This window comes from Adelges cooleyi, unplaced genomic scaffold, assembly GCF_023614345.1.
Source record: "Adelges cooleyi isolate 19-005CV unplaced genomic scaffold, UGA_ACOO_1.1 ACOO_flye_CR_arks_rails_tigmint_CR_PRNA_796, whole genome shotgun sequence".
NCBI classification, from domain to species: Eukaryota; Metazoa; Arthropoda; class Insecta; order Hemiptera; family Adelgidae; genus Adelges; species Adelges cooleyi.
Window position 1 is genome coordinate 72,578 of NW_026096509.1, and position 23,259 is coordinate 95,836.

Here is a 23,259-nt window from a genome sequence, read left to right on the forward strand (position 1 = left end):
CTTCTATGAATGGTTAGAAGTTACTCATTTTCTTTTCCGGCTCATAGTAATGGACAAGTTCAACCAGTAATGTTTACTTTATACCGAACCAGTATAATGTTTAAGTATAATATTATGAAGTTTTATTAAAATAAATATAAAAATTTAAATCTATTGATAATTTACAATTAGGAAAAAAATAGACGATGTGAAGATGTAGTATTATCCAAACCATTTGATTCAGTTAAGTCTTGACTGTAGGCATGTTCAACATGAAAGAATCGTATTGACGCTGGTTAAGCCTGAAATGGCAAATTTTTGTTTGTCATCAAAAAAATATGTAGACACTTTTAAACTACCGTAGAAAAATAATTACATTCAATCATTATCGTCTTCGTTATCAACAGCATCGGCAATGTCATCGTCATCATCATCATCATCATCTTCGAGAACATCAACAAAGTCTGCCGCTTTGGGTTGGCGCCAACTACTCGTGTTGAAATTGTAGGGCGCTACGACTCTTCTCGCCGGTTGTTCCGATTTTATTTCCTTAACGAAAAATAAAAATATAATACACCCTACACACAAGAAATTTGCTGTTTTTTTTTTTTTTTTAACTCACCTTTATTTTATTTTCTTGAACGATCTGCAATGTGACCGATTCTCTAAGACTTATTGGTGCAATTTTTCTATTGTTATCTATTGGTTTTTTTATCGGTTTATTAGGTACAAAACGCGTTTTTCCTGGTGAATGTAAATCGATGCGCCCGCATAAATTTTTAGCAAACCGTTCGATCGTCTTGAATTCCTGAGACTCTTCCTTGTTTGGATTTCCTTTCGTAGAGCTTTCGACTTCCATTAAATCTGAAGGTTTTATCAATGGTTCTCCTACGGGTTGTTCTTCTCTAAACAAACAAAAAAAAAAAAAATAATAAAACTCGGTTTATAAACAAGTTAAACATTATAAAACAAAATTATTATTCTTTGCGTACTTACTTGATAATTATTTTGGCTTGATTAACTCCAGAATGTGACGCGATCATCTTAAGAACATTTGTGTCGTCTTCGAGAATTTGCTCACAGCTAGATTGTTGGTCGTACGTTGCATGTTTACCAGACCATTCGAGTGTGTCCAGCTGGTCTTTACCAATATTCAGCACAGCCAAATCTTCACATAGCTTATCGTGTTCACGACGTTTTTCTATTTCGATTTCTACCAGGTTTAAAAAATTCTTCACCTTCTCACCTTTGTCGGGTAACGTATCCAAAAAACGTCTAAATAAAAGGTGACATCATAATTATTGTACTATACATTGGTAAAAAAATCAATATGAACAGGGCCACATTAACGTTAGTGCAAAAGGGGCAAATGTTCCCAGCGCCAAATTTTGAGGGGCATCAAAATTAAAATTATCCCAAAAAAAAAATTGGAGTAATATTATTTATACAACTTTTTTTTACTTAAAATGCGGTCGTTAAGTAGTCGAAAAATTTTTCGTTCCCGAATATAGAAATAATCTAAAGCATTATTAGTACTTTACCTTTTTCAATTTATTAATGTAAATGTCTTTTTCAGTGTTAATGGCACAATTTAAGATCATTATTAATCCATGAAAAATTATCAAATTAATCCATATTATGTATCGTATCAGATTTTGTTAAAGAAATAAAATGAGAAGACCTTATACAAAAATTTGCACAAACAAAATGTAGAAAAAAACATATTTAAATACAGAACAATATTTTTTATTTTTTTTTTAAAGTAACCATAACATTATAATTTAAAAACTAAACTATAAAACTGTCTTGTCAATTTTTTTTTGGAGGGGAAGGGGAGCAGCAATAATTGTTTACTCCACGGCAGTATTAGCTCTTAATGTGGCCCTGAATATGTATGATTTTTAGATTAGAAAATTTACCAAACAAATCTAAACAAGCGGAAAATACTCTACTTAGGATAAGATTTAATGATAATATGCATCTAAATTTAAAAACAAATTTTGCTGAAAAATGTATTGTAAATAAAAAAACCTTTAACGAAACTAAAAACAAAGTATAAATAAGACATATACTATTTTTATTTATTTAGATTTGTTTGGTAGTTTTTTTCCTTAAATATTACACAAATCAATGGCCATAGGTCAAACAGAGATAATTTTTAATTTAGTTACGCTTTTATATAATAATCTACAGGTTTAAATTGTTTGTTAAGTAAATTATAAAGCAAAAATTGTAAATATTTTAAACATTTTCAATGGACCTTTCAACACAGATATTTTATTACAAATACTAATGACAATATACTGTTACAGTTTGGTTTTGTTGTTCAATAAATGCACAATTTTGTTTACACAGTTTGTTCAGTGTAAGTCGGAGAAAAACGTTGGGTGTTTTATGGGACGAGGCAATTTCTACAAGAGTATGGTGAGACCGACTATGTTATATGGATCGGAATGTCAAGCGGTATATAGGAAAATAGAATAAATAACGAATGTAGCAGAGATGTGAACGCTTAGGCAGATGGGTGAAATGATGAGACGATATGATAAAGAACAAATACGTTGGATATAGCATAAACATGGTTCCATAACAGACAAAATGAGAGAAAATAGACCGAAACGGTTTGGCGATATTATGAGAAGAGAGCAGTAAGAATGGTAATGAAAATAAACGTAGAAAGAAAGAAGAAGACCGAAACAAAAAAAAAAAGGTGGTGGATGCCAAATGGAAAATGACAGTTGGGATGATAGCGAAGGAGAAGAACATTGTAATTAGTTAAATAATTATTGTTCTAACATTATAGTTGTAGATGCAACAGATATTAATCTAGAGGTATTGGAAATCACTACAACGCAGGACATCCATGAACAAATTAAAAGAGCAATTAATAAACACAATCTAAATGAATGGCACAGAATAAGAGTTAACAAACTAAGAGAGATAAAACTTACCACCAACAATTGGACAGACAACTCTCAACTAAACCGTAAAGAATCGGTGGTCTTAACAAGGCTCCGAATCGGACACACACGGTTAACCCACAATCATCTTATGAAGAAAAAAAGAAGTTCAGCTATGCGAGATGTGTAATAATGCAGTGACAGTAAAACACATATTCACCAAATGTAGGAAATACAAAAACTACCAAACGGAATATAACATGCCAGAACAGCTACAGGCAACTCTACACACCAACAAACAATCCGAAAGAAACATCCTACAATTCCTCAAAAAAGCAATGCTGTACACTTTAATTTAAACAATCCTGTAATATTGTCTAATATATTGTAAAAATAACTATAGTTCAGGAGGTGTCGAGGCTTTAATAATAAAAAAAAAATAATAATAATATATAAAAGTACATTACATGTTTTTTAAGATTTTACTCTGTCGTTCCAGTAACTCTTGGAGCTGGCCAAGGGTCTTTTCTTTTAGGTCGACTTTGTTTTCGTTGAAACTTTTACATTTAGTCGAAAACATTGTAGTTTATTTTACTATACTAGCTATACAAACAACACGGCGTCCAAGTTCGTAATAAATAATAAGTAATGTTTAGTAAACATAAATTAATGATTAGTAGTGATACCATCGGCAGGCCCCGGACACTGATAAAAATTAACATGGGAAAGATTCTTATCACACAAAAACGCGGCGGCCATCTTGTTAAGGTGAGATACAGATGTAACACATAACACTGAAAAGATCTTTACAACATGGTCGTCACTTTTTTTATTTACATCTAAAGTGACTCTTCTGATTTTATCTATTCTGTTTGATAACGACTCCGGGAGATAAGAACACGGGATAGACGAAAGCATAAGCACAGAATAGATTGAATTTAGTCTAGTCCGCTACTCAATAATACTATTTTAAAAATATTCTGTTAAATCGACGAATTCGGTAGTGAAAATAACTAAAATTCAGTTATTCATGAACGGTTTTACGATGCTAAATTATCGATTTTAAAGAGTTGATTAATTTGATTTTTGAATATTTTTTTTTCATTATAACAACTCAAATCTGTAATCCTTTAGTGTTTAGTTAACAGCACTTAGTTTGACCTCACAGACTAAACAACTAACGTTTTTACCACAATGCCAGCGTTTAATTTCAGCGGACCCGCAGAGATATTAAGAGCCGAACAAAAAGATGAAGAACAATGTGAAAAAATCAACAGACAATTATCTGAATTTTTATTAAAACTTAAAGGTAAGTCTCAAAACATTACGATTCGTTTTGTGTTCCAAATATATATATATATATATATATTTATTTGTATTGTTTATTTTAAAATGTGCAGGTCATATTTTCATTAATAAAAACAGGAAAACCATATTATGTGCGTCACAAATGCTTTACTATGGGCTCACCACTCTGTCTAGATTACAGACATTGGGAGAGGAATACACCAGGATTGTACAAGTTGGAAAAACCGGCAGACACATTCCAGGATTTATGGTAATCGAATATAATATCAGCATTAAATGTTACTGCGATCTTTGCGATACTAAAACTGTAATTCTTGTTAAATTATTCGCAGCAAACTATTGGTATGCTTTCGATGTTTATTATTGGAGATCAACTCATACTACGTTGCATAGACTATATCGCCGATTATATACAAGCCAATGAATCCATAACCGAAACTGCGAAACATCAAATAATTCACACTTTGAAAATAGTTAAATCCATACTGCCGATCGTTCAAAGTTTTAACCGAGTGTTGTTCTATTGGAACGCTTCTTTTTACACATGGTCAAAACGCTTTTTCAACATCCGATACGTAAGTTTCGATCTCATTATGATGAAAATGACATATAAAATATATAAAATTACATTGTAATATTTACATTTTCCCATAGATATTTGCTGTTCCGTGGTATCGTCCTTCACAATCTTTGCACGTATTTAAAATACTCAGCATAGTCTCGGCTATTCATATCAGCACACTTATGTTAGTTTCTTTGTCAAAAAGTAATGATACCGAAACCACAGACGACGATGTAGTAACTGAACCAACGTCAGACAGTAACAAATGTTCACTTTGCTTGGAAATGAGAACTCATACTTCGCTGGCCGTTTGTGGTCATTTGTTCTGCTGGAATTGCATACACGAATGGTTGCAAACTAATAAATTTTGTCCGTTGTGTCGCAAAGTCCTGGACCCCAGGAAAATCATACCATTGCAAAATTATGCTTAAATAATATTGATAGAGATATTTGTTTTTACTTACGGAACATGTTTGGTGATCTGTACAATTTTTGGGGATAACATATATTTTTTTATAGAATAACATATTACATAATTGTATGTATTAATCGCATTTGTATGACAAGAACAGGCCAACACGGTCATCATTTCCCCTCTATCTAAATAAATGGATGTACGATTAAAAGTTAAATATATACTTAGGTGTAACGAAAAGTGATTTGTATATAATGAATTATTATTTAATGATAATTAAATGTAAATACTATTGATTAACCGTTTTCTTTATAATGTATATTGTAATATCTGGAACTTATGTGTACTCTGTTAATAATAAGGTACGAATTGTAAAATAATAAATTCACCTAAAACACATTTGAGACTGCCAAGCAATTGTCTATTGACCACCGAGTTAATTTATTTTAAGCATGCTTAAATGTTTTATAGTTTTAACCTTAATACTGTAATTACAGTGTGATTGGTTATAAAATTCCTGATAATTTAATTAACTATCTAATAATTGTTTACTTTTATAGATTTTCTGACACGTGTAATCTTAATAATTTAGATTGAGTTTAAATATTTAATATTCAAATAATTATAATTATGGATCTTCGTGGAAATGAATGGGTAAAAATGTTTGGTTTGTTTTTTTAATGATCTATATATATATATATATATATATATATAAATTGCACTTCTCAACATTTTGAAGGATTTCGACTAATTTTAATGTGTGTTGTACACACATAAAAAAAAACATGGTCACGTAGTCCGAATATCTATTAATATAGTCTTTTGAGAGGTTTAAAAGAGCTCAGATACCTATCATTTTAAACATAAATAATAATATATAGGTTACTGCTACATGTAAAATCTTTTACTACAATAAACGCAACAAGTAAATCCATTCCATTTAAAAAAGACATAAACTTTTGATTAAGACATTAAATGAGCTAACTGCATTGACAAAGCTATGTTTAGGTTAAAAAAATTGTCAAGAAATATTGCGATTTTAACGAGTAAAGTATGGTCAATTTTTCACAAAATCTTAATTTAAAGGTTAAACTGTGATGTGTAATTATTAGTTCAATAACTAGGACTCTATTTTGGTAGTTAATTTATTTATTGGAATATCACAGCATCCTTGAAAGCGATTTAAAAATGTTTTTTCATCTCTACATGTTTAAGCAGAATGAAAATTACTCGCTTAATTTTGGTTAGAGTAAAATCACCCATTATAAAATTAAAAGAGAACAATATTCCCAAGGGCAAGACGGTGCGTTTTTTTCATTATTCCAAATATAAAGCTCAATACATAGTTTAGAAATAACGACTACTTACTTTTATGGCTGTAACTTTTCACAAATGATTTTTTTTTTTTAAAACGCACCGTCTTGTCCTCCGAAATATTGTTTTCTTTTAATTTTATAATGGGTGCTTTTACTCTAAAACCAAAATTAAGCGAGTAATTTTCAATTGGCGTAAACATGTTTTTACCACTGAAAATCACCGGTGCGGCGCCCTCTTAAGATAGTACAACTAAAATGTAAAAAATTACAAATTTAACACAGTTGTAGTCCTAGCATAAAAAGTTGCAAATGCAGAATTTCTATTTAAAGCTAAATACAAAGTTTAATAACTCTTTTAAGTAAAATCATTTTTTTTCTCTCCAAAATTACAAGCTTTTGCAGTCAGTATTTTATGTTTAATGTTACGTTAAAAATTAAAATTAAATCTAGACAATAAATGTCGCGAGTCTCTAACAAGTTATTTATTAATTAAAATCATCAAAATTTGACTAGTTTTAGCTTTAAAATATATGACAATGTTGACAATATCACTTTAACACGATACCAATTTTAATTATAAACATTGACCAAATTAACAAAATATGTATTAAAATTTTTAAAAAAGTGCATTTAACACAACAATGCATCCAATAGTAATAATACAAATATAAATAAAACATGTCAAATGCTAAAAAAAAGGCTGCAGATTAAAGTGGGATAAATCACTTTTATATAAAACATTTGAATAATATTTTGTTGGGTTTTATATAAATCATTGACAGACATTACACAGATGGTGCACGTTATTTGTGTTTTGTGAGGTGAGGTTTTTGAGTAAATGGTTTAGAGCACTAGATAAATTTTAAATTCTTTTTCCCAGTGTGCACGCGTTTGTGGTGTCGTATGAGGTTGGATTTATCAGAAAAAGTTTTTGAGCACACATTACATTTAAAGGGCTTTTCCCCGGAGTGCACTCGTTTGTGTATTGTGAGGCTGGGAGTATGAGAAAAAGTTTTTGAGCACACGTTACATTTAAAGGGCTTTTCCCCGGAGTGCACTCGTTTGTGACGTGTAAGGTTGGGTAATTGAGAAAAAGTCATTGAGCACACGTTACATTTAAAGGACTTTTCCCCAGAGTGCAATCGTTTGTGTAGTGCGAGGTTGGATTTTTGAGTAAATAACTTGGAGCACAAATTACATTTGAAAGGCTTTTCCCCAGAGTGCACTAGTTTGTGACGTGTGAGGCTGAAATTATGAGTAAATAACTTAGAGCACAAATTACATTTGAAAAGCTTTTCCCCAGTGTGCACTCGTTTGTGTAGTGTGAGGTTAGATTTTTGAGTAAATAACTTGGAGCACAAATTACATTTGTAAGGTTTTTCCCCAGTGTGCACGCGTTTGTGTATTGTGAGGTTAGAACTTGTAGAAAAAGGCTTAAGGCAGACGTCACATTTATAGGCTCGGCTGATGTTCGAGTATGTGTTAGTAAAATCCGTTAAACTTTGGTGGGATTTTAATATATGTAAAGTTATTTGTTTTTTGGTGTCAAATATTTTTTGACATAAATGACATTGGAAAAACCGTCGTTTGGGTATATCTTCATTGTTATACTTTGTTGCTGATTTTTTATTGTTATCTGTTTCAATCCTCGATTCGAAATAACAACCGTCAGTTTTTTTGTTCACTTCATTTCTCGTACGATGGTCACTAAAACAAAACATTATCGAACAATAAATTACAACGTTTTGATAATATATATATCTTTTTTCACAATTGTAAATCTAATTTGAAATAAAGTAAATGTACTGAATATACAACATTTTAGGTTAGTGTAAAAATTGTATTTTTTTAAAAGTTTTAAATAACTGAAATATATACATCAAAAAGTTGTTTAACTCTGTGAACGAAGACATAATAAATGTCGCCTATGTAAACTGAACCAAACGCTTATCACCTATTTATCGATGAATAACTCAAGAAACATTGATTTTGAATAAATAAAACATATACAGGCAAAAAGAGACTTTTAACAATACCGAAACACATAAAACCAAAATAAAAGGATTAGTTGGCAAAGTCTATAGTTTCAAAGAAAGTATATTTACATAGTCGTTTCATACTAAATATGTAACTATTACTTTATTACAAAAAAGGGTTTGAGATTAAACAGTGCCTTACTTGAATTCGTTTTCGACATCTGTTGTAACTGCACATTCATCAATCATAGGAATGCCACTGTGCGATTTTGTTATATGATGTTTCAATTGCTTTTGAGATGTAAATGACTGCAGACACAAGTCACATATTTCCTCCACCAAGCTGTGTGTTGCTAGCATGCCCAAAGCCTTAGTTTCTTGGATTTTTATCAAAGATTTATAGCAATGTTTTTCCATTTTATCATTCTCTTGTTCAATGTTAGTTTCGTTGATCATATCGTTATCTCTACGAGTAAAATCCGTTAAACTTTGGTGGGATTTTAATATATGTAAAGTTATTTGTTTTTTGGTGTCAAATATTTTTTGACATAAATGACATTGGAAAAACCGTCGTTTGGGTATATCTTCATTGTTATACTTTGTTGCTGATTTTTTATTGTTATCTGTTTCAATCCTCGATTCGAAATAACAACCGTCAGTTTTTTTGTTCACTTCATTTCTCGTACGATGGTCACTAAAACAAAACATTATCGAACAATAAATTACAACGTTTTGATAATATATACATCTTTTTTCACAATTGTAAATCTAATTTGAAATAAAGTAAATGTACTGAATATACAACATTTTAGGTTAGTGTAAAAATTGTATTTTTTTAAAAGTTTTAAATAACTGAAATATATACATCAAAAAGTTGTTTAACTCTGTGAGCGAAGACATAATAAATGTCGCCTATGTAAACTGAACCAAACGCTTATCACCTATTTATCGATGAATAACTCAAGAAACATTGATTTTGAATAAATAAAACATATACAGGCAAAAAGAGACTTTTAACAATACCGAAACACATAAAACCAAAATAAAAGGATTAGTTGGCAAAGTCTATAGTTTCAAAGAAAGTATATTTACATAGTCGTTTCATACTAAATATGTAACTATTACTTTATTACAAAAAAGGGTTTGAGATTAAACAGTGCCTTACTTGAATTCGTTTTCGACATCTGTTGTAACTGCACATTCATCAATCATAGGAATGCCACTGTGCGATTTTGTTATATGATGTTTCAATTGCTTTTGAGATGTAAATGACTGCAGACACAAGTCACATATTTCCTCCACCAAGCTGTGTGTTGCTAGCATGCCCAAAGCCTTAGTTTCTTGGATTTTTATCAAAGATTTATAGCAATGTTTTTCCATTTTATCATTCTCTTGTTCAATGTTAGTTTCGTTGATCATATCGTTATCTCTACGAGTAAAATCCGTTAAACTTTGGTGGGATTTTAATATATGTAAAGTTATTTGTTTTTTGGTGTCAAATATTTTTTGACATAAATGACATTGGAAAAACCGTCGTTTGGGTATATCTTCATTGTTATACTTTGTTGCTGATTTTTTATTGTTATCTGTTTCAATCCTCGATTCGAAATAACAACCGTCAGTTTTTTTGTTCACTTCATTTCTCGTACGATGGTCACTAAAACAAAACATTATCGAACAATAAATTACAACGTTTTGATAATATATATATCTTTTTTCACAATTGTAAATCTAATTTGAAATAAAGTAAATGTACTGAATATACAACATTTTAGGTTAGTAAATTTTAATTGTCTGTTGAATGAATGTTGATATAACATTTATGTACGTTTAATGGAAACCATTAATAATTTAATATATTTAATTGAACACTTAGCCTTACCTATAAGTATTTTTGGAGTTTTTTGTTAGCGAATCTAAAAGACCACTGTTTTTAGCTTCAACTTTTACTTTTGTAGAAGTGCAAGTATCTCCGAAACTAACATTTAATTAAAATATATTTATTAAAACTAAAAATGTAGCTATGAGCAATGAGTTTGAACACAGATAATGTACTAGCTACTACCAGCGAACAAACAATACTATTAACAAAATAACTGGTATGAGCATTTAACATAAATATAATACAGGTGTTATAAATTAACTACAGAAATAAGAATGGAAGATCAATCGGCAACTGCAAAAATATGGAAAGACTTTAGACAAGAGTGTCCCATGTCAACAATGTTGTTTAATATATACTCGTATGTCGAACGACCAATCCAAGAGATAAAGGAAAAGCTCAATAGACAAAAAATAGGTGTGATGGTCAGGGTAGAACTTATGCAAATGCTTAGATTCGCAGACGACATTGATTTAGTAACCAAAAACGAGTAAGAGATGGAGATTGTATTAGGAGGGATGCTGAAGTGTTTTGAAGAATACGACCTAAAGATAAACTGAGAAGAAGACTAGGGTATGATATGCCAGAAAACGCAACAAAAACACAGACTCCAATTTCAAGTACGAAATACCCTTTAGAACAAGTAGATCTATAAAAACTTTGGCAGTTTAACCAGCCAGGGTGGCAAGAGCATTAAGCGTGTGGCTCATTACGGAGTTCTGTACTAATGACAGTGTACTTAATGAAATAGGTGAATCTAGAGGATTATTAAGATCTATCAAAAAAAGAGGAAGGAACTCCACCACAGAGTATTGAACAAATAGAAGGCAAGAGAGGCAGAGGACGTCATAGAACATTGATAATCAATAAAATTATTAATAATGCCAGACTGAGAACCTAAACGGAACTAAAGAGACTAGCCAATAATAGAGAAGAGTGGAGAGAGTATGGAATAATGCTGTAATACCAATCTTAGGGTTGATTACTAAAGAAGAATTACCTGTATTCATTTCCGTCGATTGTTTTTCGTTGCTCTTTCACTTGCTCATTATTTTCTCCTATTTCAAATATAGACTTGTAGTAGTAGTCGTCGGTCTCACCTACATTAAGTTTAGTTCTTGGCTTGTCTTCTGTTTCATTAAATCTAAAACACAAAAGTATATATGAAAAAATAAGGTTTTTAATTGTATTTATTTCTTTAGAAAGATATCAAACAACAAGTCGACATCAGACCATAGATGTCTTTCAAGTGCTAAATAAAATGGAAGCGGATAATACAATTGTAAAACAATGCTATTTATGCGGACTAGTCTTATTCTTAAAATATTACTTGTATTTTCCAAATCAGATCAACTAATCCTGTACCTAAATTGTGTTATTAAAACTCAGTCATAATTTAACAACTTTTTAAGAACCCCAGATCAGACCAAACCAGTTTCATAAAATATTTTTTATTGCATACCAAAAAATAATCATTTATTTTAATCGTAAATAACATACAATATATAAATTATCTGAATCCAAAATTAACACAGTTTATACATGGGAAATGATTCTAAACCAATTCGGACAAATTATATCCCTGAACTGCTGACAAATAAAATAATGATAATGCATAGCCAACTAATATAAGAGGCTGCCAAACTACCATTTTATAAGAGACTAAAATTACATCAAATCTTTTTACGTGGTTCAAATACTGTGAAGTTTTGAGTGAACAAAAAGCCAAAAATCATTCAACATTAAAGTGATGATAAGTTCAATTATGTACATAGTAAAATAACTAATAAATGAAAAACCCGAAGAAAAAAAAAATTCAAATAAATAAGAGACCTGTTTTCCTAACAGAGCAAAACCAAACTAAAAAAAATAGTTTTTACTTCATTTATTCGGTGTATAAATTCAGTCCGCTGTGAGCGCTGATGATAGCACTGCTACTGAATTACTATCGTATACACTACTACTCAAAATTGTATTTTTTAAAAAGTTTTAAATAACTGAAATATTAACATCAAAAAGTTGTTTAACTCTGTGAACGAAGACATAATAAATGTCGCCTATGTAAACTGAACCAAACGCTTATCACCTATTTATCGATGAATAACTCAAGAAACATTGATTTTGAATAAATAAAACATATACAGGCAAAAAGAGACTTTTAACAATACCGAAACACATAAAACCAAAATAAAAGGATTAGTTGGCAAAGTCTATAGTTTCAAAGAAAGTATATTTACATAGTCGTTTCATACTAAATATGTAACTATTACTTTATTACAAAAAAGGGTTTGAGATTAAACAGTGCCTTACTTGAATTCGTTTTCGACATCTGTTGTAACTGCACATTCATCAATCATAGGAATGCCACTGTGCGATTTTGTTATATGATGTTTCAATTGCTTTTGAGATGTAAATGACTGCAGACACAAGTCACATATTTCCTCCACCAAGCTGTGTGTTGCTAGCATGCCCGAAGCCTTAGTTTCTTGGATTTTTATCAAAGATTTATAGCAATGTTTTTCCATTTTATCATTCTCTTGTTCAATGTTAGTTTCGTTGATCATATCGTTATCTCTACGAGTAAAAAACAATATATGTTATAATTTTTTTATATATTTTATAAAAATAATTTATTTTTTACATAGTAATAGTTTTGGTTAATACAAAAAAATGTTTAAGTAAAATCTTGTTTTTATCCAATATTTATATATTATTTAAAATGTTCAGATAATAAAATAATGTTATATAGATGTTAAATTTTAAATTCACACACTAAACATAAATTTCAAGTATGTTTGGATGTGAAGTTAGTGATTAATTATTATTATTACTGATGAAGACAAAAGAGTAAAATGTGGGCTAGTGTATGACAGTTAAAAAACCAATTATGTTCTCTACCTCATAGCTCCATCGAAGAGTAGATAAAATTTTAGTAAAAATTCAAAACAAGTTAGGAAAAGACTATTATGGTATTTTGAGATTTAATATCGACTTACTCGAAACCAGTATCGACTTCGTCTTTAATTTGAATTTCATTGATCTTAAAAATATCATGATGTGATGTTGTAATATGATGTTTCAATTGCTTTCCGGATGTAAACGATTCTAAACACAATTCGCATTTTTCGTCTGCCAAGTTGTTCGTTGCTCGCATGTCTACAGATGTCGTTTCTTCAACTTGTATCAATGATTCGTAGCAATGATTTTCCATTTCATCAAATTCGTGTTTAACATTAGTCCCGTTGATGATATCTTTATCTCTAAGAGTAAAAAACCGCAAAATGTTTTTTTTTATTCATTAGTTAAGTTAATTTCTAATTTTACCCACAATATAATTACTTTTATTTATTTATTTTATTTATTTTACGTCTGACGGCAATTTACAAGAAAATACTTACATGTTGGTAAATAATAAAGATAAAAATTAAATTATATAAATTACAATTATTAATAATAGTATACGGTTAAAAATAGTGAAACGCATGCAAATGAAAGTAAAAATAAACATAGTAACAAAATAAAACATTTTGTGGGCCGAGTCTAAGATTTAATTTATACTTTACTAGGACTAAAAGTCTAGGAGACTGGGGTCCGAGTTAATTATATTCATGGTTCTTTGGATAGGGTCATTACATAAATAGTTTGTTTTCCGAGTGCTGATTTCGAAAACCTGTTAATTACGGGACCCAAGCCTAGGTACATGAAATGTGACTCTATTAAGTAAACGGATAGCATCGATCTTACCATGCACTAAATTATTAATAAATCGAATGTCTAACAATTTTCTTCTCGCTACAAGGCTAGATAAATTCAAGAATTCAGCTGTACTGCTGTGTAATTATGAGGGGGATGAGGAATGTTTAAAACATAACCAGCGAATGATAAAAAACGATTTTGAACCCTTTCAATTTTTTTAATGTCTTTCTGGGTATAAGGAGACCATATAACAGATCCGAATTCTAAAATTGACCGTACTAATGATGAGTATAACGTTATGAGGCAATTAGCTTGGTCAAAGTTCGACGCATTTCGACGAATAAAACCAAAAATACGTAGTGCTTTACAAGTAATGAGCTCAACATGAGTACTGAAAGATAAAGAAGGCACTAATGTAAATCCTAAATCTTCTACCTGATATACTCGAGGCAGACATTTATTTAAAATTGAGTAATCAAAATGTAATTTATTATGCGTTCTGAAAAATGACATTACCCTGCATTTATCAATGTTTAAAGAAAGTCCAAACATTTTACACCAATCAACTAGTTTATCTATCGAATTTTGCAGTACAATAAAGTCATCTGGAGTTTTTATTTTATGAAAAATTTTAGCATCATCTGCAAATAAAAGTATTCTACAAGGCGAAATAATCTTCGATATAGTATTGATAAAAAAGGTTAAATAAAAGCGGTGACAAGTGTCCACCTTGAGGTACACCTGATGTTACTTTAACGTGTTCCGATTTATTATTAAGTAAATCAACAAATTGAAATCTGTCACTGAGGTATGATTGAATCCATGATAATAATGGATTTCCCACACCCAGCTTACCCAAAATAAGGATTAATGTATTATGCTCCACTATGTCGAATGCTTTCGAAAAATCTGTATATATAACATCAACTTGTTGGTGCAGTTCAAATGCATCTAAAACATCGGTGGAGAAGTCGATCATATTAGTAACCGTGGATCGACCAGGTATAAAACCGTGTTGATCTTCGGATAGTATTGATCTAAATTGCCTTTCAATTTTCTTTAGAACCAGGAGTTCAAAAAGCTTACCAATAAGAGGTAACCCAGAAATCGGACGGTAATTTATAATATCAGTGTTACTTTTACAGTTACATTTAGGTAAAACTAGATATTTTGTATTTAATTATTCAAGAATATTTCGACCAGAACTTCTGTCTGGAATGTAGTGATGTGAAGTTATGACAACTTATAAATTAATAAAAATGTGTAATTATTGAAAGTATTTCTCACCCGAGTTTTTTCCCGGCGACTTTTCTTTGGGGATTTTTTCGGGACGAAGAGATCATATTGTTATGCGATGAATATTTCAATCTTTTGGAAGTTAACCACTCTTCGTCACTAGTTCCAATCCGAACGGCAGTATTTTGTTCAAAACGTACACCTATCACCGACTCGAAATTCCAATATTCATCCGTTTGACGTTTCCCTTGGACAGTTTGACACTTATAACACCGTTACTAAATTGTTACAATATACTGAGACAAATAGCATAATAACATAGTATCATCAAAGGTTTATAACGTGTTTCCGCGTTTGTTGACGATTTTGTAAAACACCGCTGGTGACTGGTGTGTGCCATAAACAATGAAAAAAAATGGATCGATAGTAGGGATTGCAGAGAGGGATATCCGAGGGTCAATATCGATAGTATATTTGTTCAAGCCCCGCGCGCTGCAATATTTACCTTCACTGCGTTCTACCTCCAGCCGACCACCGCGTACCGCAGTCCCCGCTGTTATCACATGTTGTAGACTATTCTGTGATAGTGCAGTCCTGTTTGTATGCATGTGTATCGTTTATTATGAGTTACGCAGTATAATATATTTATATACTTTATAATAAGACAACGTCACTTGAGGTTTTCTTAAAAAAGTTATTATTCACTGTGCGTTTTTACCAAATAACATTCTAGATCAGCGCTGTGCCGTCTCGAAGTAGCTCTGTAAACGTAAGTACCGATATTAACATTTTCATCTATAACAATTTACACCAGTTTTATTTATTTTGATAATAAAGTACAGAGTTTACTGGTTTAATAAGGATTTTTGAAACACTAGTTTACTGTTATATTAGGGAACAGATTTCTCTACTTTATTTTAATGTAAACTGACTTGCTGAACTTAAAAAAAAACATTTAAAATGAAAATTGATAAATTGTAAAACACCACAAAAGTAATAATTTTGTTAATTGAGACTTCTAATAATTACAATTAGTAATAATAATTTATTATTGATATACTGTTCAATTGTTCTATAGTTCCTCTAAAAGCTTTCTACATTTTGATATCTTGTTACCAATCTAGACAATTCATTAGGCTTATATAATTCATAAGAACATTGTACACCAATTGTTACGACTGCTAGTTAGCAGCATATGTTCTGGCCAATTATTTGCATGACGACGACGACTCGTTATTATTTCGATGGAAATAAGATGTGATTATATATTTAAAGTAGGCGCACTACTTAAGTACCGCAAGTTAGTGTCGTTTTCGGGCTGGGGGGGCTAAGGCTAAAGCATGTCCATGCTAAAAATGTAATTCCTTTTTTACTAAATCAGGATTGTGATATATTAATTTATATCGAGTTGTCATTTTTTATATGCTTACTAGTAAATTTATTTTCTTAACAAATATAATCTACGGTCAACAGAAATAATAAATATTTTAAATGTATAATTGTTGTAGGTCTGAGCGGTAGGCAAGCGGGTAAATGTGGCAGAGAGAAATTAGGTTAATGTTTAAACACAGTTGTTAAAAAAAAACACGTTAAACTTTATTGTAAGTAATTGACCAATATTACAATTAAAAAGGTCTCGCGGTAACCCGAGAATGACGTCGACGCGACTGACGGCTGGGTAAATTCCAATATTGTTTATCAAAGACGGCACGGGTCGCCGTATCGGAAGGGAAGAATAATATATATATTTATATATATACAATATCAATAATTAAACACAATATTACCACATTGTTAAGAGAAAAATTGAATTATATTTTGATGGTAGGGTAAAACAGTGATGAGGTACCGATATTAACATTTTCATCTATTACAATTTACACCAGTTTTATTTATTTTAATAATTAACTACAGATTACAGTAATAAAATAATATTAAAAACCCTCGACTGTAAAAATGATATACTCTTAGCGTATATTGGCAACAATGTTGTCATCTTCACCGCTAACGACAAACTGAGAACTCGGTCTTATACTCAGACTTATAAACTGAGGTGCGCCATCAACAGCCGTAGGGATGAAAACGCTAGTTTACACCCATCCGGTGTAGTAGATGCCATGATCCTTTTCTTATGTAAACATTAAAATATTTTTCTATAAATTGGTTTTTAAGAAATTAGTTTTTTATTGTGTCATAATTTCATTCCCATGTTTTACTCGATTGCACTTAAACTACTGAACCGATTGACATCATTGTGATAAACATCATTGGTAATTCAATTACTTGCATTTGATAGCTTGTGCGACTAACAGATAGGAGATTCCAACTCGAGATATTTATTAAATTGTGAGCCTACCTTGTGATTTTTAAAAATTTCATATTATCTTGAAAACAATTCATAAAACAATTTGTTTTAATATTATCATTTTATAGTGTTATTTGTCTTAATAAATTAATAAGTAATCTACAGTTTACGGGTTTAATATGGATTTTATAAACAATTCAAATGGTTAGTGTACAATCATTTAGACGTATAGACTTACAGAGTGAGTTACTAATATATTTTTAGGATTTCTGTTATTCATGATCCATAGTTTTAAATAGTCTAACTTTGACCATTAATCATTATGTATTAAGAAACCGGGTTAGGACAAAACCAAACCGGACTGGTCTTAATAATATATTTGTATTATTGATTTTACTAAAAAAAATTGTCAAGCCCGGATCAGACCATTGCCATATTTTGACTAGACCGGACCGCACCCTTTAAATTTAACTGGACTAACCCGGACCTAACCGGATCAATTAAAAAAACTGTAGCTAGTGACTGGACCGGATTAACCCGGGAAACAGTCCGGGCTTTTGTGGTCCGGTTTGGGTTAGCCCGGGACCGGACTAATCTCTAGTGTATATTATTTTACCCATATGTCATCTCCATGTATATAAATTGTTTTTTTTAACAAATTATTCTATTATTTCTATTTCTATTAGCAACTATAAAAACTAATTATTTTAAATAATAATGTTCATACTTAAGTGGCCAAATATTATATATGCATATTGTATTAATATGCATTAGGTCGAACCATAACATATAAATGATAATAAAATCAAATTGTAAATAGTCATAAATATGTATTAGCCCGTAATATTAAAATTAAAAAAAATAAGAGTAGAATTTGATGTACTTAACACTACTATGTTAAGGGCATAGGACAATGTATCAAAAATGAGTACTATCCTACGAAAAAGAGTATGTGTGGTCACCATAGTTAAAGTAGCAATAGTCTTAAAAAACTCCTCTAAAAGATTTTTTTGGAAAGTATACTTGTAAGATTATCTTTAATATAAGTTTTACTTTGTAATGAGGAAAGGTTACATTTTTTTTATCGTTAATAAATTCGTTTTTGATCATGTTACAAATGCTACTTTACTCTTAGCAGATATTTTTAATTCCTTGTAAGATCATTAAAACTTATATTTTTTTGTTTTTAGGGACAGGCGAACGAGCAACGAAATGGTAGTCAAAGTTGAAGTAGATAATGTGGATGGAAATTGTTTTGAATCTGTCTTACAATTTGATAAAAATTATCTTTTTGATATGCCAACGAAAAACTACGATTTCGACGAAATACATTCTTATGTATGTGATGTATGTAAGAAGTCGTTTTCTAACAAACAAAAAGTGTCTCAACATATTTCTCATATTTTTGTCTCAAATTTTCATTCTAGAAACATTTGTCCTATCACAGATTAACATGAATTTAATTTTTATAAGCTTATACACGAATTTATATTTTCCAAATAGACAATAAACAAAAACATTACCTTTATCATCTTTTTAGTTCTAATAAATGTATTTAAGACACAACAAGTAATTCAGACTTTTGTCGACGGATACAATTTAATTTTAGGCCATGATTGCACAAGTATAATTTTCTTTGTATCTTCTAGTAAATTTATAATTAAAACTGAATAATAAATTAGAGGTACTACACAGCAGAAGCTAACCAAGGGATTCCCCTCCACCTGTTCCAACATATTGCAACCTCTAACGTTTCATAAATAACACATACTTCGTAATCGAAATTAATGGCCAAAGAAATAAATTATAAATTTAGGACTAACTTTTACTAAGAGGATTTAATTAATAAAAAGTAATATTTAAGTGAATACCACAACAAACCCGTTTGATGTCTCTTCTGTTCTAACAACCAGATGTTTTCGTTGTGTAATAACTTTTACATTGATGTTCTCCCAAAGTATTAACAAATACAAATAAACCATCAACAAAAAAATGTGTAAATAATTTTACGACTAAACTGAATTCAAAAAAGGTGTTATTAAAAAAAATTAGTACTATATTTGAATACCATAGGATTTAAGAGTAATATCATTGAAAGTAATGATATGACTTTTTAAGGATAACTCTGTTCCTGCCATGTTAACCAATTGCCATTGATTTTTTTGTCTGTCATATCTTTCACAATGAAGTTTTCCTCTATTATTCACAAACACGAATAAGTCGTTTTTCATGATAACAACACCTGCATTTAAAAATAATTATGAGTAAAATAATGACTTATATACTTGATTAAATGTATACAGACTTGAGCAGTATATATTACAATCCATGTTCATGTCAGGCATTTGATCCCATTTGAAATGTTGTAAATCGAATTTAAAAACTTGTCGAAGTGCGAGTGAACCACCAATGAGATAAATGACGTTATCTATTCTTGACAAACCCATGGTATGATTACAAATCGGCATTTCTAATTGTTTCCAGTGTTTCTTTTTAAAATCATAGTACTCTACAATTGCCAGAGACCTATCATTATATCCACCAAACTACACAAAACAATAAAAATTAATTCAAATGCTAACAAACTATAATAGCTTGTTAAATAAATATTTTACAATTATTTTGTAATACAAATAATAAAATATAAGTATAAACATATTTAGTCGTTAAGCATGGTATTTATCGTTAAATTGTGTTTACTTACAACATATAATTTATTACTAACTACGACAGCACTGCACCTGTATCGAGCAGTGGGCATTGGTTCAATTTCGGTCCATACTTTTGAATTTGTATCATAGTATTCGATAGAATTTAAACGATTTGTATTTGATTCATTATAGCCTCCAACCTAAGTATAAAAAATGTGTATTCATTATGTTAACTACAAACAAATTAATACGTGCGACATATATGTACTGTTTGTAAGTACAAACAGCAAAGTGTGTTCGTGGTTGATTCAATGGCCTTGTAGAAACCCATTGTTTTGACTTTGACTTAAGATCAAGCTCATCTACAAGTGTTACAAATGTATTGCCAGACTCATTTACACCACCAATGGCAAGTATTATCCCATTTTTAGAGACAACCATCGTTGTGTCTTTACGGGGAGGTAAAAAGAATATATGATCGCTCGGTTTCCATTTTAGATCATTATCGTTTCTAATATCCATATACTTTACACTGGAACCGCCACTTTTCGAATGACCAGTAATTGCAAAAATAATCTGAATACACGTATATACAAATGTCAGGTAATACAAGCACATAACTTGTACAATTATTATGTACCTATAAAATGTAAAAACCTAGATTTAAAATGGCCAAAAGTAACTTAACATAGAGATTAAACTATTTTGAATTTATTATTTAGTTCTAATTTGAAAATCATTCGTTATGTTAACTACGAAGCGACGACGAAAGACAATTATCGGAAAGACCATTTCGGATCCATTTCGAATGTTAATCTGTTACGCTGTTATCTGATATGAGATAAGAGATATGTTGCACGTTCAGCGTTCAAATTAGAACTTAATAATAAATTCAAAATAGTTTAATTCTCTATGTTAAGTTACTTTTGGCCAGATAATAAACACTACAATTTTAACCAGAAACTTGATTGTACATAATTTTTTAATCTCCTTGGCTTTATGCTGTAACTGGAAGCTCCATGTATTTTTTTTTTTAAATTATAATTCCACAACTAATCTAAATTTATTTGGTACTTCAACGAGACATGAAAATGCTCTTTCGTGGTTGCAGACTCGGCTGAAAAACTTTTTAGTTCTATTTCTAAGTTCTACTAATCATTATTTATAGACCCTCAAAACTCGTCAGTTGGCTCCTTCCCACCCTGTATTTCAAGAGCTTTGTCTAATTTTTTTTTTTTTTTTGGTTTACACTACTAAAAACAAGAAAAGAAAAGGTTTTTTAATTATTAACATTAATATTTATTTAATTCTTATAATTATCAATAAAATATATTTTTGAGAAACATTAATTAAGGTAATATAATCTAAAAAAAAAGTTGTATTCCATTATTTGTATAGCATATTCTGATATTGCTTTTCAGAAAATGTTTTTTAATAATTAAATCTTATAGTAATTTATGACTACTAATGAAAATGAATACATTAATACGGATACATTCTTTTAGAAACAAAGAATTTTGTGATGTTACCTTAGTTACTGATGAAGGCCTAAAAATAGAAGCACATAGAAATATATATATATATTTTTTTTAATAATAATTCCACAACTAATCTAAATTTATTCGGTACTTCAACGAGACATGAAAATGTTCTATCGTGGTTGCAGACTCAGCTGAAAAATGGCTGATTTTATTTAAGTTATCTTTTTAAATATATATCTACAAGATGGCGGCCGTTAGTAGCAATCTTTTGCTGTAGCCGATATTTGGAGTTTACTCATCGATCTCTGGATCTGTCAATAAACAGAATTTTTTGATACTGGGCTGAAAATAACCCACGGGAACTTCATGAAAGACCATTCTACTCAACTAAAGTGTCAATATTGTGTGCTGTATCCCAAATTTGGGGTGATTGGCCGGTATTTTTTTAAAGAGCACAACAGGACTGTTACTGTCACTTCGGCGCGATATGTTTTGATGTTGGAAACTGCAGCACAGGTTGGAAGAAATTGATGAAGAATATGACTTGGGGGATGTATTGTTTCAACTAAATGGAGCTTCAGAGCACACAGCTCGAAATTTGCTAGTTTTTTTTTCTTCCAAATGTTTCCTGGGTGGTTAGTCTCTCAAAAGTGTGACGTGGGCTAGCCGGCTCGCTCCCCTGATTTGAGCACGTGCGTTTTTTTCTTCTAAAGCTTCCTTAAGGATAAAGTTTTCAAACATTGTCCCTATACCTTAGAAGACCTGAAAGAGAGAATCACTGAAGAAATCCCGGTCATACCCATCGAAACGTGCCGAAGATCATACCAAAACTTGCAAAAATTGCTTACAACAATGTATTGCTAATGACGCCAGCCATCTTGGTAATATAATTTTCTAAACTTAACTTGAGAAACTGAAATTGTTAATAATTTAAATAAAACAAACCGGTTGTCTCTAATTAATGTTCGTAATTGATAGCCCCCCAAAACTCGTCAGTCAGCTCCGCTCCACCCTGTATTACCTACACACCAGGACTCCGCTATATTAATAAAAGGTCACTTAAAAATACAAACATTAATTGGTAATAAATAATACTTGTACAATACTAATCAATTAATGAATCACTTATAGAATTGATACATTTTTTCGGAGTGTTCTTGCATAATAACTTCCATAATTATTTTGCTTGTATTACAGTATAGATTATAAATGTACCTTTTATGTGTCTGAAATTGTAAAATTAGTTTACCATTTAACATGGTAAAATACAATTATTCTTCTTTTAAAAAGACGAAGTAAAGTAAAAAGTTTACAATCGAACACTACAAATTCCCTGATTTTAAATAAAACTCTGAAAAAAAATCATGTTTGAAATTAAAAATTATAAAATAGGCTGATAGAATTGTTTGATATAGTCGCAATTGTTAATATAGTAGGCCTGAAAATAATTTTTAGAAAATCAAAGGGCGTGAAAAACTTGATTTAAATACCAAAACCAATGAGTTGAGGTTTCAGTTGTAGTTCTGAGTACAATACTTGTATTTAATTATTT

The 23,259-nt window shown here is 30.4% G+C and overlaps 3 protein-coding genes across 6 annotated transcripts; 1 reads left to right on the forward strand and 2 right to left on the reverse strand.

Annotated features, from left to right (window-relative positions):
• Positions 1 to 99: 99 nt before the first annotated feature.
• LOC126845517 (uncharacterized) lies at positions 100 to 3,545 on the reverse strand. Its single transcript, XM_050584171.1, has 5 exons — positions 3,347 to 3,545; positions 976 to 1,254; positions 602 to 884; positions 356 to 528; positions 100 to 281 (listed from the first exon to the last, which is right to left on the reverse strand). The coding sequence occupies exons 1-4, from the start codon at positions 3,457 to 3,459 to the stop codon at positions 358 to 360; spliced, it is 846 nt and encodes a 281-aa protein (XP_050440128.1). The 5' UTR covers positions 3,460 to 3,545; the 3' UTR covers positions 100 to 281; positions 356 to 357.
• Positions 3,546 to 3,770: 225 nt separating this feature from the next.
• Positions 3,771 to 5,563, forward strand: LOC126845516 (peroxisome biogenesis factor 10-like). The gene is made up of 4 exons (XM_050584170.1): positions 3,771 to 4,188; positions 4,280 to 4,437; positions 4,520 to 4,762; positions 4,842 to 5,563. The coding sequence occupies exons 1-4, from the start codon at positions 4,074 to 4,076 to the stop codon at positions 5,178 to 5,180; spliced, it is 855 nt and encodes a 284-aa protein (XP_050440127.1). The 5' UTR covers positions 3,771 to 4,073; the 3' UTR covers positions 5,181 to 5,563.
• A 1,711-nt stretch (positions 5,564 to 7,274) lies between these two features.
• Positions 7,275 to 15,605, reverse strand: LOC126845528 (zinc finger protein ZFP2-like). Of its 4 annotated transcripts, XM_050584187.1 has the most exons (7): positions 15,322 to 15,605; positions 13,335 to 13,598; positions 12,649 to 12,912; positions 11,339 to 11,482; positions 9,622 to 10,113; positions 8,659 to 9,150; positions 7,275 to 8,187 (listed from the first exon to the last, which is right to left on the reverse strand). In XM_050584187.1, exons 1-7 carry the CDS (start codon positions 15,375 to 15,377, stop codon positions 7,332 to 7,334), a joined length of 2,568 nt encoding a protein of 855 aa, XP_050440144.1. In that variant the 5' UTR covers positions 15,378 to 15,605; the 3' UTR covers positions 7,275 to 7,331. The 4 variants fall into 4 exon arrangements, with proteins under 4 accessions (XP_050440144.1, XP_050440145.1, XP_050440146.1 ...); XM_050584188.1 differs by lacking the exon at positions 11,339 to 11,482; XM_050584189.1 differs by lacking the exon at positions 9,622 to 10,113.
• Between the last annotated feature and the right edge of the window lie 7,654 nt (positions 15,606 to 23,259).

What these genes read in the sequence shown, in the direction of transcription:
- LOC126845517 (XM_050584171.1), bottom strand. Translation starts at nt 3,459, where the DNA reads ATGTTTTCGACTAAATGTAAAAGTTTCAACGAAAACAAAGTCGACCTA. An exon ending in CAAGCCAAAATAATTATCAA is followed by an intron (nt 885 to 975) that starts GTAAGTACGCAA and finishes TTGTTTGTTTAG; the next exon opens with AGAAGAACAACCCGTAGGAG. An exon ending in TTCAAGAAAATAAAATAAAG is followed by an intron (nt 529 to 601) that starts GTGAGTTAAAAA and finishes TTTTTCGTTAAG; the next exon opens with GAAATAAAATCGGAACAACC.
- LOC126845516 (XM_050584170.1), top strand. Translation starts at nt 4,074, where the DNA reads ATGCCAGCGTTTAATTTCAGCGGACCCGCAGAGATATTAAGAGCCGAA. An exon ending in ATTTTTATTAAAACTTAAAG is followed by an intron (nt 4,189 to 4,279) that starts GTAAGTCTCAAA and finishes TAAAATGTGCAG; the next exon opens with GTCATATTTTCATTAATAAA. An exon ending in GACACATTCCAGGATTTATG is followed by an intron (nt 4,438 to 4,519) that starts GTAATCGAATAT and finishes AATTATTCGCAG; the next exon opens with CAAACTATTGGTATGCTTTC.
- LOC126845528 (XM_050584187.1), bottom strand. Translation starts at nt 15,377, where the DNA reads ATGATCTCTTCGTCCCGAAAAAATCCCCAAAGAAAAGTCGCCGGGAAA. An exon ending in GAAGTCGATACTGGTTTCGA is followed by an intron (nt 12,913 to 13,334) that starts GTAAGTCGATAT and finishes TTTTACTCGTAG; the next exon opens with AGATAACGATATGATCAACG. An exon ending in GATGTCGAAAACGAATTCAA is followed by an intron (nt 9,151 to 9,621) that starts GTAAGGCACTGT and finishes GTTTTGTTTTAG; the next exon opens with TGACCATCGTACGAGAAATG.